This window comes from Blennius ocellaris, assembly GCF_963422515.1.
Source record: "Blennius ocellaris genome assembly, chromosome: 7".
Taxonomy (NCBI): domain Eukaryota; kingdom Metazoa; phylum Chordata; class Actinopteri; order Blenniiformes; family Blenniidae; genus Blennius; species Blennius ocellaris.
The window spans coordinates 26,972,037-26,985,991 of NC_137656.1; the positions used below are offsets into that span (position 1 = coordinate 26,972,037).

The window sequence follows — 13,955 nt, forward strand, 5'->3', positions numbered from 1 at the left end:
CCGTCTATCTGGCAGACCGTACCGTCTATCTGGCAGACCGTACCGTCTGCCTGGCAGACCGCACCGTCTATCTGGCAGACCGCTCCATCTATCTGGCAGACCGTACCGTCTATCTGGCAGACCGTACCGTCTGCCTGGCAGACCGTTCCGTCTATTTGGCAGAAAGTACCGTCTATCTGGCAGACTGTACCGTCTGCCTGGCAGACCGTTCCGTCTATCTGGCAGAACGTACCGTCTACCTGGCAGAACGTACCGTCTACCTGGCAGACCGTTCCGTCTATCTGGCAGACCGTACCGTCTACCTGGCAGACCGTTCCGTCTACCTGGCAGGTCCAGCACAGTGACGGAGACATTCCCCTGGTCCAGCACAGTGATGAAGACATTCCCCTGGTCCAGCACAGTGACGAAGACATTCCCCTGGTCCAGCACAGTGACGAAGATTTTCCCCTGGTCCAGCACAGTGTGAACACATTCCCCTGGTCCAGCACGGTGTCAGTGTTGTGTCCTCAGACCAGGAGACAGGTGAACCAGAGTAGACCTGCACTTCAGGGTCAAAGCAGCTAAACCACAATACAAACTGCAAATTGAGGAAACCTTGCTAATCCCTGCGGTATGTGGCAAGTCAGCAGGACCATTTCAGACTAAAACAATGCAAGGCAAAGTAACTGGCGAACCAAATCATATTACGTCCTCTCAGCAGACGGAAGCTTCTCCAACAACAGACTGACTCTATCTACCTGACAGACAAACATTGAACAATAACTTCTCTCAATTATAGCTCCCATTGTGAATCGCCAAAATAATAAATGTGAATGTTGGTGTTGTTGATCACTGTATGTTCCAAAGCCTGTCTCCAGGTGTGATGTAAAGGAAGAGGTGTTCAGGACATTGGTTCCACAGGAAGGAACTGAAAAAGCTGCTTCACCTTGTTTCCTCCACCTCGGGGACACTTAATCAACCTACAGGCTGGAAGCAGCTCCTCCATGTTTCCTCCACGTCAGGGTTGCTTCTAATTCTAAAGAGTCCACGGTGTTTTCATCCACATGTCTGAAGTGATGTGATGGACCTCTGCTTGCTCTTGTGTCACAGGACACTTGATCACGGTGGACTCGGCCTTCTTAGAAGAAGAAGAGCAGGCGGTTCTGATCAGCCCGGTTCTGGACCACCAGGACTGGAGCTGTGTGAGACTGGTGTACCAGATCACCGGACAGGGTTCCCTGGGGCTCCATCTCAGACCGGACGGCGACAACTTCGACTACCGACTGTGGACCGCCAACACAACCTCTGACAGCTGGCTCATTGCCAGTGTGGACCTGCAGAACCGCAGCACTCCTTACCAGGTAGGGTGGTGTTGGGATTTATGGTTGGTTATTAGCGTTAAAATTACTGTAAGTAATTGATTACTGAAAGTAATAAATCACTGGAAGTAATTTATGAAAAATTGTAATTATTAATGGAAGTAAAATGTCATGCACTCATTTACAACTCCTAGAGTAATTGAGTAATTACTGAAAAATTTATAAATTATGAAAAAGAATTTATTAATAAAAAATTATTAATTTGAATAACTTGATTATTTATCAAATAATAATGAAATTGGGGCACCACCAGTTAAACTGGAAATAAATAATAACAAAATATCAGTCTCGTTTGTAAAAAGGGTATTTAAGTTAGTTAATATTCCTGTGCAAAATATAACAATCTTAAATAACAGGGAAGGCGTGAGATTCAAGCACAGTCTGTTACAAACCAGTGAATTGTCAACAATAAATACACAATAATTACCAGGAATCGATCAATTCAGCTAACAGGCATTTATTAACCAAAATGTATTAATTCATTAATAATTCAGAAATAATATCATAAACCAACACAATCAAGTAACAAACGTCATCTAACACGGAGATCTGATCTACTAAACAGCAAACACTATGTACAAAGAAAGAGTGTGTGTGTGTGTGTGTGTGTCAGAGAGTCTGAGTGGGGATGTAATGACCACGAGTGTCCACCAGGTGGCGGCGGACCTTGGAGGGTCAGTGTAAGTGGGTGTAATGATCTCGAACGGACGCCAGAGGGAGGCAGGCGTCTGGTTCGGGGCGGTGACTGTGATGACCACTAGGGGCACACGGCCGAGGGGGAGCGCAATGACTCGTTGTGACCACCAGGTGGGTGTAAGGAGAGATTGCGATTACCCACGCAGCCGATAGGGGCGTTTGACTCGCTCTTTCTGGGGATGCGGCGGTTGCTCGGCGACCATATAAACAAGATGGCCGTGGCGTGCATGCGTGGGGGACGCTCGGAGCAAGTGGGCTCACCGGGGCAAAATCATTACTGTAACGCTGGAGTTTAACTGGATGTTGAGACATGCAGCCAAACTCCGGTGACTATACGGATGTATCACGGTGGCACAAGTTAGCGGTTTGGATGCTAACTGTGGCTATGTGGAGAGCTTATCTCCATCAGTTAACACACGCGGCAGCGGGATACGTGTGGAGCGCGTGCACCAGGGGTTAATGAAGGAATGAGAGAGAGAGGGGGAGGAAAAAAGGAAGAAAGTTCCGGCGAGGCTCGGTTCCGTGGCTCGTTTCTCCGCACAGAGATCTCCTCAGAACTCCTGTTCTGAGGGGGGAAAAGTCACGAGCTTGCGATGATGCACGCAAACACACACACGCGCGTACACAACAGATATCAGCGGCACATGAAGCAGGTTAGCTTCAGGCTAATCTAGCAGCGCTGCTCAGACAAAAGCTCTCTTTCGGTTCCGTTGCGCGGTGTGGTGCAGCACCGTCCACGGCCTGGTCTTTCTGCAGGTCCGTGGAGCACATTGCAGCTGGGCGGGGGGAAGAGAAGATGTCCTTCATGTCTGGCTCCCAGGATCCACAAAAAGAAAAAGGGAAAAGAGAAAAAGGATAGTCCAAACAGTGTGTTCTGCTCACCAGCGGGCTGAACCGTAGTTTGGTTCTTGTGAATCACTTTGTGCTCTCTTGACCCGGTTCTGCAGAGACGTCCTCTCTGCTTGGAGACCTGGTTGAGAAGTGGCGGTCAGTTGGCGGCGAGCTGGGTTTGACCAAGTTGCATTTCGGACACCTGCTGTGTCCGGGTCGGGATCGACCAATGATGGGGCTTGTGGCCCTCTCAGGTTGCTGTCCTCCCCCCCTGCTGTTTTATTGTCTCCCCATTGTTCTTGCAGCCTGCTCTATTGGGGGAGAACTGCTTGGGGGAGAACATGGATTCCGGGCCCAACAGTGGAGACTAGAACATCCTGTGTGGTGCTCCGGCAGGTTGGCAGATTTCCTGGAGGTCCAGCCTGCCACCATCAGATACACTGGAGACTGTGTAACTGTGACAACCACTTTATGATCAGAGACAAACACCAACACTACAGATCCTCGTGCTTACCGAGCTGGTCACTCCAAGTGTATATTCTTCATTTCTACAGCTTCAATTCCACAGCTTCATTTAACCAGCTTCATATAACCAGCTCCATTTAACCAGCTTCATTTCTACGGCTTAATTTAACCAGCTTCATTTAACCAGCTTCATTTCTACGGCTTAATTTAACCAGCTTCATTTAACCAGCTTCATTTTACCAGCTTCATTTTACCAGCTTCATTTCAATCGCTTCATTTAACCAGCATCATTTCTACAACTTTGTTTGTACAGCTTCATTTCTACAGCTTCATTTCTTCAGTCTTAATTAACCAGCTTCATTTAACCAGCTTCATTTCTACAGCTTCATTTAACCAGCTTCATTTCTACAGCTTCATTTAACCAGCTTCATTTAACCAGCTTCATATCTACAGCTTCATTTAACCAGCTTCCTCTAACCATCTTTGTACCGGTTCATACCTTTTGTTCAGGTTTAAGAATGACCAACCAGAGTAAACGACCATGGTTTTGTGTACCATGGTTACAGGCTCTAGTACTCTACTGCGTGTGTTTATGCAGTTGTACCTTTTGTGCTTTGTTGCTACCTAGTTTTCAGACATTTACCTGCATTAAGCACTGAGAGCAAAACCTGAGACAAGGAAATGATTTCTCGCTGAGCTTGTGATGATGAGAGCTTTGACTATAAATAAACTCCCATTACATTATTGTCGGTTTTTTGGAAGAGACATTATTAATGACTTATTTTAGGCTTTTGTGCAGTCAGAGGGCCAAAGTGAGGCCACAGATGGATGTCTGTCGTTGTGTCGCCGGTTTCAGTCACACGTTGCTGTTGGTGGCTGAACGACCCCAGCAGGAGGAACCATACCTCCTTACTTAGTCACTGACCTCCAGCCACCAGCCACGTTTTGAGGTACTCCGTTAGCCACACACATGCTGACGCTTAGTCTGACATCCTTCCAAATCAAAAGCCCTCTTTCGTCGTCACACAGGGACCCTTTTATAAACTCGTGGCTCTTTCTGAGTTCATCTTCCAAACAAAGGTAGTTCTCATTGCCTCCTTAATGCTCAGTCCTCCTGCAGACTCTCCATAAATACACTGTGAGTTTGAGGCCTTCACCCACAGTGACTATAAAAGGGCCGGTGATGTCACCTAAGCGTCTTTCTATATTTAACTTTGACGAGCATCCTCAATGTTAACCGGAGCTCTGACCCCTGTAATTACTCTCTTCTGCTTGTGGATATGTGTGTGCCCAACCCACCACCACCACACATCTGTGTTCAATCTGGAAGAAATGTGACACCATGTTTGATCTGACTGACTACATTCACATAGGAATTATACAAGCAGGCAGCGTCTTCTTCTCTCACTGTGCTGGTCCATCTGGTGAGAGACAACAGCAAACAAGCCTTCTGAAAACCAACAACTCCATTTTGAATTAAATACACATTTCACTACAAATACATCTCAATGAACATTTGCAAATTACATAAAAATTTTCAGACATTATACCCCAAATGACCCTGTAGTAATTGTATTTCATTCTTGTTTTCATGCACTCATCTTCCAGAGCTTCAGATAGTCTGCCTGTTTTATTTCCAATCCCTCACCAAGACACATTCAAGTGGCATGATATTTACACACATGATGGGAACTGTGCAACAGAGCCCTTATGAAATAAGTACAACCCAGAAATTAGAAGGAAAAAAAATGCAGATAATTTGCGTTGAGAAAAGGTGAATCCCACTTTTTGAAAACAAGAGTGAGTTTAAAAGATTCAAAGACAATTAAAGCTGCAAGCAGCGTTTGCCCAGGACTGTGGCGCGTCAGGGCCCAATCGTGCCCTCTGACCCCTTTAAATGTTGATCAAATATCAATTTTGAAGGTTTTAATCAAAAATGACTTTTATTTAGAAAAATATGGGGTGCAAAGTGGGCAGGACCCAGCTAATTAGTTAGTGATTTGTAAACACAGAGTGATATCATAATAATGCGACGGCAGCATAAGTTAGTGACATGTGCCATGGTGGGGAAAGAACTACAAGTTTCTGAAAAGGGACTACAAAAAGCGCATTTGTGTTTTAGATGATTTCAACTTGTTATTGCTTTGGTAACTTACATGATCCTTTTTCCGCCATCATCATTTTCCATAAACGCTCGGATGAGTGGGTCCCTTTAAATGTTGTCGCTGCAAGAAATTGTGGGGCAACATGAGCTCACGCCCTTTGCAAAAGTGTGCATCAATGCTATCCTATGCTAAAGGAGGCTCTAAAAGAAGCAACCAGCTTCCTTTTCTTTGCTGCTTGAGAATTCGGACAGTCCTTTTCATGGCTGCTACACAAAACACTTCCGGGGTTCAGCTAAAGTCGATAGAAAAGGAGTTAGGAGGGACATTTCGGCCGTATCCCAGGTCTTATCTCATATGCTAATCTGCTAAGCTATCTAGCTTAGCATGAGCATGAGCATTCTAAAGCATTGAAAGCATCAGCAATATGTCACATTCATTGCATTCATAACACTAGCATGTTATCATTAGCATGTTATCTGGTCCACAAGGAACACATGAGCTTGTTAGCTTGTTAATATCACAGTGCACATTGGCATGTTAGCTAGTCCACACACTGCACGCGAGCTAGTCCTCAAACCGCACATTAGCATGTTAGCTTGGAGGAGGAGGGATGAGTGAGGAAACAGGAGGGAGGAGGAGGAAGGGTGGAGGAGGGAGGAGGTGGGATTCAGCGTTCAGAACTTTGACGGCTAAAAAAAACTAAACCTCTTGACTTGTCAAAAAAGTGATCTAGATTATTGATCAGGAGAGTCTCCTCTCTCTTTTAATAGTATTATAAATAGCCGATACAATGTTTACCCTCAGAGGAAATAGGGTTTGCATGAGTGCCTTTTTTGTTTGAAAATCTTGTTTTGAAAGGTAAATTGCAGACTTCCTGTTGGAGTTAGGTCCAGGGTACGAGCACGTGATTTGTAGGTCTTGATGAGACGAAGAATTGGGTTCTGGTTTGAGCTATGTACGACATTCCTATAGGCCGTGGTGGCTGTTTTAGGATTTCTAGGTTGTGCTAGTGAGCATATGAGCACATTTTGGCATTCTGGGGGTTAATTTTTACATTCCCTTACTATTTTTGCCAGTCTTGATATTCCTGACAAATCCGGTGAGTTGTTGAGTGTTTAGTGGGTCACATTTGGGCTCATAGCCGAATTTTCAGGAGTGAAAGAAAATCAAGGAAAAAATAATAAAAGGACGAAAAACAATAGGGTCCTGGCCTTTCATGCTCAGTTCCTAATAGCCTTTTGTACTTGGTCCCTAATGGCCTTTCGTGATTGGTCTCTAATAATATGCTGTGAATTTTTTTCCATGTATTTCACACATATTGGTCCTGACATTTCTCATTAAAAGTACGCTGTTCATCACATCCATTGGGATTTTTCGATCTGAATGTCATTCCCTGATGAGAAGAAGGGTAGATTGAGTGTACCCCGCCGTGCTGCAGCCGGTCACTGGCACGCCAGGTTGTTTCTGCTGAGCGTTGTGAGGCCTGTTGTGATGGCTGCCAGTGGAACGGTGTGTTAGGAGTTGGATATAACAAGCAGTTGTGAAAATGACAAGTAGAATTCCCGAATGAGGACAGCAGATAGACACTTTCTGTGAGGTCCTGCAGGTGGAGCTGTTTGAACAGTGGCAGAGGAGGCAGGATTAGGGAACCTAAAGGAAGGTTCCAAATGTTACATCAGCAAAGGGCAAAGGTCAGGATATTCCACCAGGTTGCTCTCCTTCCACAGATTTTACTGGAGGGTCGCCCTGAACGTGGCTCAGGAAACAGCGTGGCCATCTTTGAAATCCACATAGTACCAGGATACTGCATTGGTGAGTACTGTCAAGTATTTCCTGCTCTGAGTCCACCTGCTCAATCATGACCACGACACAATGATACTATGGTTAAACAACAACATGGAGAGGAGTCGACGATGACAATATGACAATGATATGACAACAATATAACAACGATATGACGGTGACAATATGGCAACGATTGGACAGTGACAATATAACAGCGATGATATGACGGCAGTATGGTGATATCATAATGATACAATAATTATATGACAATCATACGACGATGATGACCCCGAAAATGATACAATAGCAATGATACGATGACAAAATGATGACTGTGCAACAACAATACAACAATGATAAAACAACGATACAACAAAGATATGATGACGGTAATACAATGATGACGATGGCAACATGACGACAATAAGGAAATGACAATGATGATGATACGACGACGACACCATGTTGATGACGACATGATGACAAGGATGGCAATACAACGATGTTGATTTGACGACATTATATGAAGACGTTGAAGATGATGACGACGATATGACGACGAAGATCCGACGATACTATGATACTAGGACAACAACAGTAATGAGCTGTGTGGTTCCAGAGTGTAGCTTTGAGGAGCACCACCTGTGTGGCTACAGCAACAGCTGGAACCCCAACGTCAACTGGTACGTTGGGGGGGGTTTGACGATGGAGGACGACCAGCAGGAGGACGACACGGCCACTGAGACCAGAGGTACACTGCTCACCTGGACCAACCATGGATGGGATAATTACCAATATCAGTTTAACTTTGCAACAATTTCATGAAGTAGAAAAATAATAGACAGTACAGAAATTGCAATAAATTGAGAGTTCTGCTCAGTGAATAACTAATTAATTTACCACCCATTTATAACTATTCAAGATAAACTAACCATTCCAAAACACTCCAAACAATACAAAAGGGCCAAAATGTAATAAAAAGTTGACATCATGAACAGAACTGGGGACACATTTTAGAAAACCTACACTGACCTCATGAGCTGTGTTGTTTCCCCACTGAGCAGAACGTCTGTCTGGTTGATTTTCCAGGCCTGAAGCAGCAGAACCTCTTTCTGATGTTCCAGGCCTGAAGCAGCAGAACGTCTTTCTGATGTTCCAAGCCTGAAGCAGCAGAATGTCTTTCTGATGTTCCAGGCCTGAAGCAGCAGAACGTCTTTCTGATGTTCGAGGCCTGAAGCAGCAGAACGTCTTTCTGATGTTCCAAGCCTGAAGCAGCAGAATGTCTTTCTGATGTTCCAGGCCTGAAGCAGCAGAACATCTTTCTGATGTTCCAGGCCTGAAGCAGCAGAACGTCTTTCTGATGTTCCAGGCCTGAAGCAGCAGAACGTCAGCTCACAAAGAGCAGTTCTATCCTGCCTTTGGCGATGTTCTACAGACTGATCAGGGATTGGGTATGTTGGAATGGTACGTCCTGTTTACCTGTGACTCTTCCAGGCCACTACATGTACGTGGACGCGGTGTACGCCAAGCCCTTCCAGGAGGTGGCAAAGCTCAGCTCACCGATGACCACCGTGCCCATGGAGGGCTGCCTCACCTTCTACTACCAGCGGCACCAGGAGCGTGGTAACATCTTCAGCCTGTTCACCAGAGACTGGCTGGGCCACTACCAGGAGGTCTGGAGGCCGGCGCTCTACACCACAGCTGGGTGGACAGTGGTCAGTCTGGACATCAAGGCCCCACATCCTCTGGAGGTCAGTGCTCAGGATGGAACACACATATGTACATGCAGGAGGCTGTTTTAACCAACACTGACAGACTGACCACACTGACCAACTGATCTACACTGACCAACTGACCAACACTGACCAACACTGAAAAACTGACTAACATTGACCCACACTGACCAACATTGACCCGCACTGACCAACATTGACCCGCACTGATCAACTTCACAACTGACTAACATTGACCAACTGATCTACACTAACCAACACTGACCAACACTGACTAGCTGACCAACATTGACCAACTGACTAACACTGACCAACTGACCAACACTGATGAACTGATCAACACTGACCAACTGACCAACACTGACAGACTGATCTCCACTGACCAACACTGACAAACTGACAACCACTGACCAACACTAACCAACATTGACCAACACGGACCAAACGACCAATTGACCAACACTGACCTACATTGACCAACACTGACAGACTGACTAACACTGACCAACTGACCAACACTGACCAACATTGACCAACTGACCAACACTGACAGAATGACCAACACTGACCAACTGACCAACACTGACAGAATGACCAACCCTGACCAACATTGACCAGCTGACCGACACTGACATTGCTGATGAATACTGTCCAACACTGACCAACAATGACCAACTGACCAAAACTCACTAACTGACCAATATTGACCAACTGACCAACACTTACCGACTGATCAACACTGACAGACAGACCAACACTGACCAACTAATCAACAGTGACCAATACCAACCAACTGACAAACACTGACTAACTGACCAACACAGACTGACCAACTGACCAATGCTGACTACCTGATAACACAGACTTCCCAAGACTGACCAACAATGACCAACTGACCAACATTGACCAACTGACCAACACTGACAGAATGACCAACACTGACCAACTGACCAACACTGACTAACTGACAACACAGACTTCCCAAGACTGACCAACACTGACAGACTGACCAACACTGACCAACTGACCACCACTGAGCACCATAGAACAACTGACCAACACTGACCTACATTGACCATCAGACTAACACTGACCAACAGCGACCAACATTGACCAACTAACCAACACTGACCATCTGACAAACACTGACCAACTGACCAACACTGACCTGCACTACAGATCACCCAGCAGGTAACATCAGCACTGGATCTGAGGCATCACACTCGCATCTTACTGACATGAGTTCATTTAATATGATTTATCATAAACTATGTTTACATATTTAGGAAAAATAATAAAAACATTTGACATCTCCATGTCTGGGTTTTTATGTTGTTGTATGAATATTATGACAAAGTTCAATAAGTTTTCTCGCTGCTTTCAGAAAGTTAAACCCACATTTCATATATTCGTTAAAATTTGCTTTATTGCTTAAAATGTGGATGATTGTGGCTCACAGATGATAAAAACTCCAAAGTCACTCAGAGAAAATTGAAATATTACATATGATAAAAAAAAAAAAGGATATTTTCACTTCTGCAAACTATGTCACTTTCAGTGCAGTTGGTTAAATTTCACTGGAAATTTCTCTGTGAGGGATGAATAAAGGATTATCTTATCTCAGGCCTAGTTTAGCATCAGTCTGTAGTATGTAGACCATCAGTCAGTGGAGCCCATCAGTCTGTTGTATGGAGACCATCAGTCAGTGGAGATCATCAGTCTGTAGTATGGAAACCATCAGTCAGTGGAGACCATCAGTCTGTAGTATGGAGACCATCAGTCATTGGAGACCATCAGTCTATAGTATCGAGACCATCAGTCAGTGGAAACCATCAGTCAGTGGAAACCATCAGTCAGTGGAGACCATCAGTCTGTCGTATGGAGACCATCAGTCAGTGGAGACCATCAGTCTGTCGTATGGAGACCATCAGTCAGTGGAGACCATCAGTTGACCCTCGGTCCATAGGCAGTCTGCACCAGTACCAAGTCCTCGATGAAGCCTTCCAGTAGCTCTCTCCAGGTTCCCGGTGGACCAACACCATTTCCCCTGCTGGTCCACGGTGGTTTCTGTGGGCCATGTCCTCAAGCCTCATGGTAGAGCAGTGCTTAGCTCTGACACCTCACAGCGAGAATATCCAGGTTATCTTGTCCTCACATGTCGTCACCTGTCCACATTCTGTCCAGGTTAACTGGTCCAAACCCGTCCAGGTGAACCTGCCCTGACCTGCCCTTACCTGTCCAGGTTAACCTGTCCACACCTGTCCTCATTCTGTCCAGGTTAACTGGTCCAAACCCGTCCAGGTGAACCTGCCCTGACCTGCCCTTACCTGTCCAGGTTAACCTGTCCACACCTGTCCACATTCTGTCCAGGTTAACTGGTCCAAACCCATCCAGGTGAACCTGCCCTGACCTGCCCTTACCTGTCCAGGTTAACCTGTCCACACCTGTCCACATTCTGTCCAGGTTAACTGGTCCAAACCCATCCAGGTGAACCTGCCCTGACCTGCCCTTACCTGTCCAGGTTAACCTGTCCACACCTGTCCTCATTCTGTCCAGGTTAACTGGTCCAAACCCGTCCAGGTGAACCTGCCCTGACCTGCCCTGACCAGCCCTTACCTGTCCAGGTTAACCTGTCCACACCTGTCCTCATTCTGTCCAGGTTGACTGGTCCAAACCCATCCAGGTGAACCTGCCCTGACCTGCCCTTACCTGCCCTTACCTGTCCAGGTTAACCTGTCCACACCTGTCCTCACTCTGTCTAGGTTAACTAGTCCTCACCTGTCGACGTGAATCTGCCCTGACCTGTCCAGGTTAACCTATCCTCACCTGCCCTCACTTGCCTTCACATATCCTCACCTGCCTCACCTGTCCAGGTGAACCTGCCCTCACCTGTCCTCACCCTTCCAGGTGAACCTGCCCTCACTTGCCCTCACCTGTCCTCACTTGCCCTCACCTATCCTCACCTGTCCTCACCCTTCCAGGTGAACCTGCCCTCACCTGTCATCACCCTTCCAGGTGAACCTGCCCTCACCTGTCCTCACCTGCCCTCACCTCTCCTGGTGAACCTGCCTTCACCTGTCCACACCTGCCTTCACCTGCCCTCACCTATTCTCACCTGTCTAGGTGAACCTGCCCTCACCTGCTCTCCCCTGTCCAGGTGAACCTTCCCTCAACTGTCCTCTACTGTCCAGGTGAACTTGTCCTCATCGTTCTCACCTGTCCAGGTGAACCTGTCCTCTCCCGTCCAGGTGAACCTGCCCACACCTGTCCAGATGAACCTTCCCTCACCTGTCCTCACCCTTCCAGGTCAACCCGCACTCACCTGTCCCCACCTGCCCTCACCTGTACAGGTGAACCTGCCCTCACCTGTCCAGATGAACCTGTCATCACCTGTCCAGGTGAACTTGCCCACATCTGTTCTCACCTGTCCAGGCGAACCATCTCTCACCTGTCCTCTCCTGTCCAGGTGAACCTGCCCTCACCTGTCCTCACCTGCCCTCACCTGTCCCGGTGAACCTGCCCTCACCTGTCCAGATGAACTTTCCCTCACCTGTCCAGGTGAACCTGCCCTCACCTGTCCAGTTGAATTTGCCCTCACCTTCCCTCACCTGCCCTCACCTATCCAGGTGAATCTGCCCTCACCTGTCCTCACCCTTCCAGGTGAACCTGCCCTCACTTGCCCTCACCTGTCCTCACTTGCCCTCACCTATCCTCACCTGTCCTCACCCTTCCAGGTGAACCTGCCCTCACCTGTCCTCACCTGCCCTCACCTCTCCTGGTGAACCTGCCTTCACCTGTCCACACCTGCCTTCACCTGCCCTCACCTATTCTCACCTGTCTAGGTGAACCTGCCCTCACCTGCTCTCCCCTGTCCAGGTGAACCTTCCCTCAACTGTCCTCTACTGTCCAGGTGAACTTGTCCTCATCGTTCTCACCTGTCCAGGTGAACCTGTCCTCTCCCGTCCAGGTGAACCTGCCCACACCTGTCCAGATGAACCTTCCCTCACCTGTCCTCACCCTTCCAGGTCAACCCGCACTCACCTGTCCCCACCTGCCCTCACCTGTACAGGTGAACCTGCCCTCACCTGTCCAGATGAACCTGTCATCACCTGTCCAGGTGAACTTGCCCACATCTGTTCTCACCTGTCCAGGCGAACCATCTCTCACCTGTCCTCTCCTGTCCAGGTGAACCTGCCCTCACCTGTCCTCACCTGCCCTCACCTGTCCCGGTGAACCTGCCCTCACCTGTCCAGATGAACTTTCCCTCACCTGTCCAGGTGAACCTGCCCTCACCTGTCCAGTTGAATTTGCCCTCACCTTCCCTCACCTGCCCTCACCTATCCAGGTGAATCTGCCCTCACCTGACCAGGCAAACCTGTCGTCACCTGTCCAGGTGAACCTGCCCTCACCTGACCAGGCAAACCTGCCCTCGCACGCAGTAAGCTGGGATCGGCTGCAGTCTTTTTCTGTTTTTTCATAAGAAAAACTTCTTTCTGAGAACGTGAGTGTGATTCATTATTGATAAATGATTCTATTATAAAACACACTGATGAAAAACTCTTGATCTTTTATTGATGGAGTGATTTAAGCCCTATTGATGGAATATTACAATTGTGATTGTAGATATTAGACAGAAAAGTTGTTTTTAAACTTTTGATGTAATAGCTTATCAGAATATTGGCCAGATGTTGGTCAGTTCAGATTGTTGGTGCAGGAAATAGTGAGCAGTCAGAGCGGAGCTGGACTGAAGCTGCAGTCTCAGTGGATTGACACTTGTTCCTCCTCTGAGGCTTTCCACTGCTCTTCAAAAGTGTGTCTTCATGATGTCCTTTTAACGCCATCATGGCGCTGGAAAGAAACTTGCATAAGGTTTGACTAAGTAGGTCAGTGAGTCAGAGCGAGTGTTTCCATCCACCGCCTGGCCTCCATCTCATCTCACAACCCGCAGCCTGTTTACACTGCTGCGTGTATGTGTGTGTGTG

General features: G+C 47.2%; 1 protein-coding gene across 1 annotated transcript in view; it reads left to right on the forward strand.

Annotated features, from left to right (window-relative positions):
• mamdc2a (MAM domain containing 2a) overlaps positions 1 to 13,955 on the forward strand; it is a 51,110-nt gene that overhangs the window by 16,795 nt on the left and 20,360 nt on the right. The window contains exons 3-6 of the mRNA XM_080499476.1: positions 1,090 to 1,340; positions 7,183 to 7,267; positions 7,860 to 7,991; positions 8,735 to 8,991. Coding sequence (XP_080355602.1) covers positions 1,090 to 1,340; positions 7,183 to 7,267; positions 7,860 to 7,991; positions 8,735 to 8,991 — 725 coding nt within the window. The remainder of the gene's footprint in view (positions 1 to 1,089; positions 1,341 to 7,182; positions 7,268 to 7,859; positions 7,992 to 8,734; positions 8,992 to 13,955) is intronic.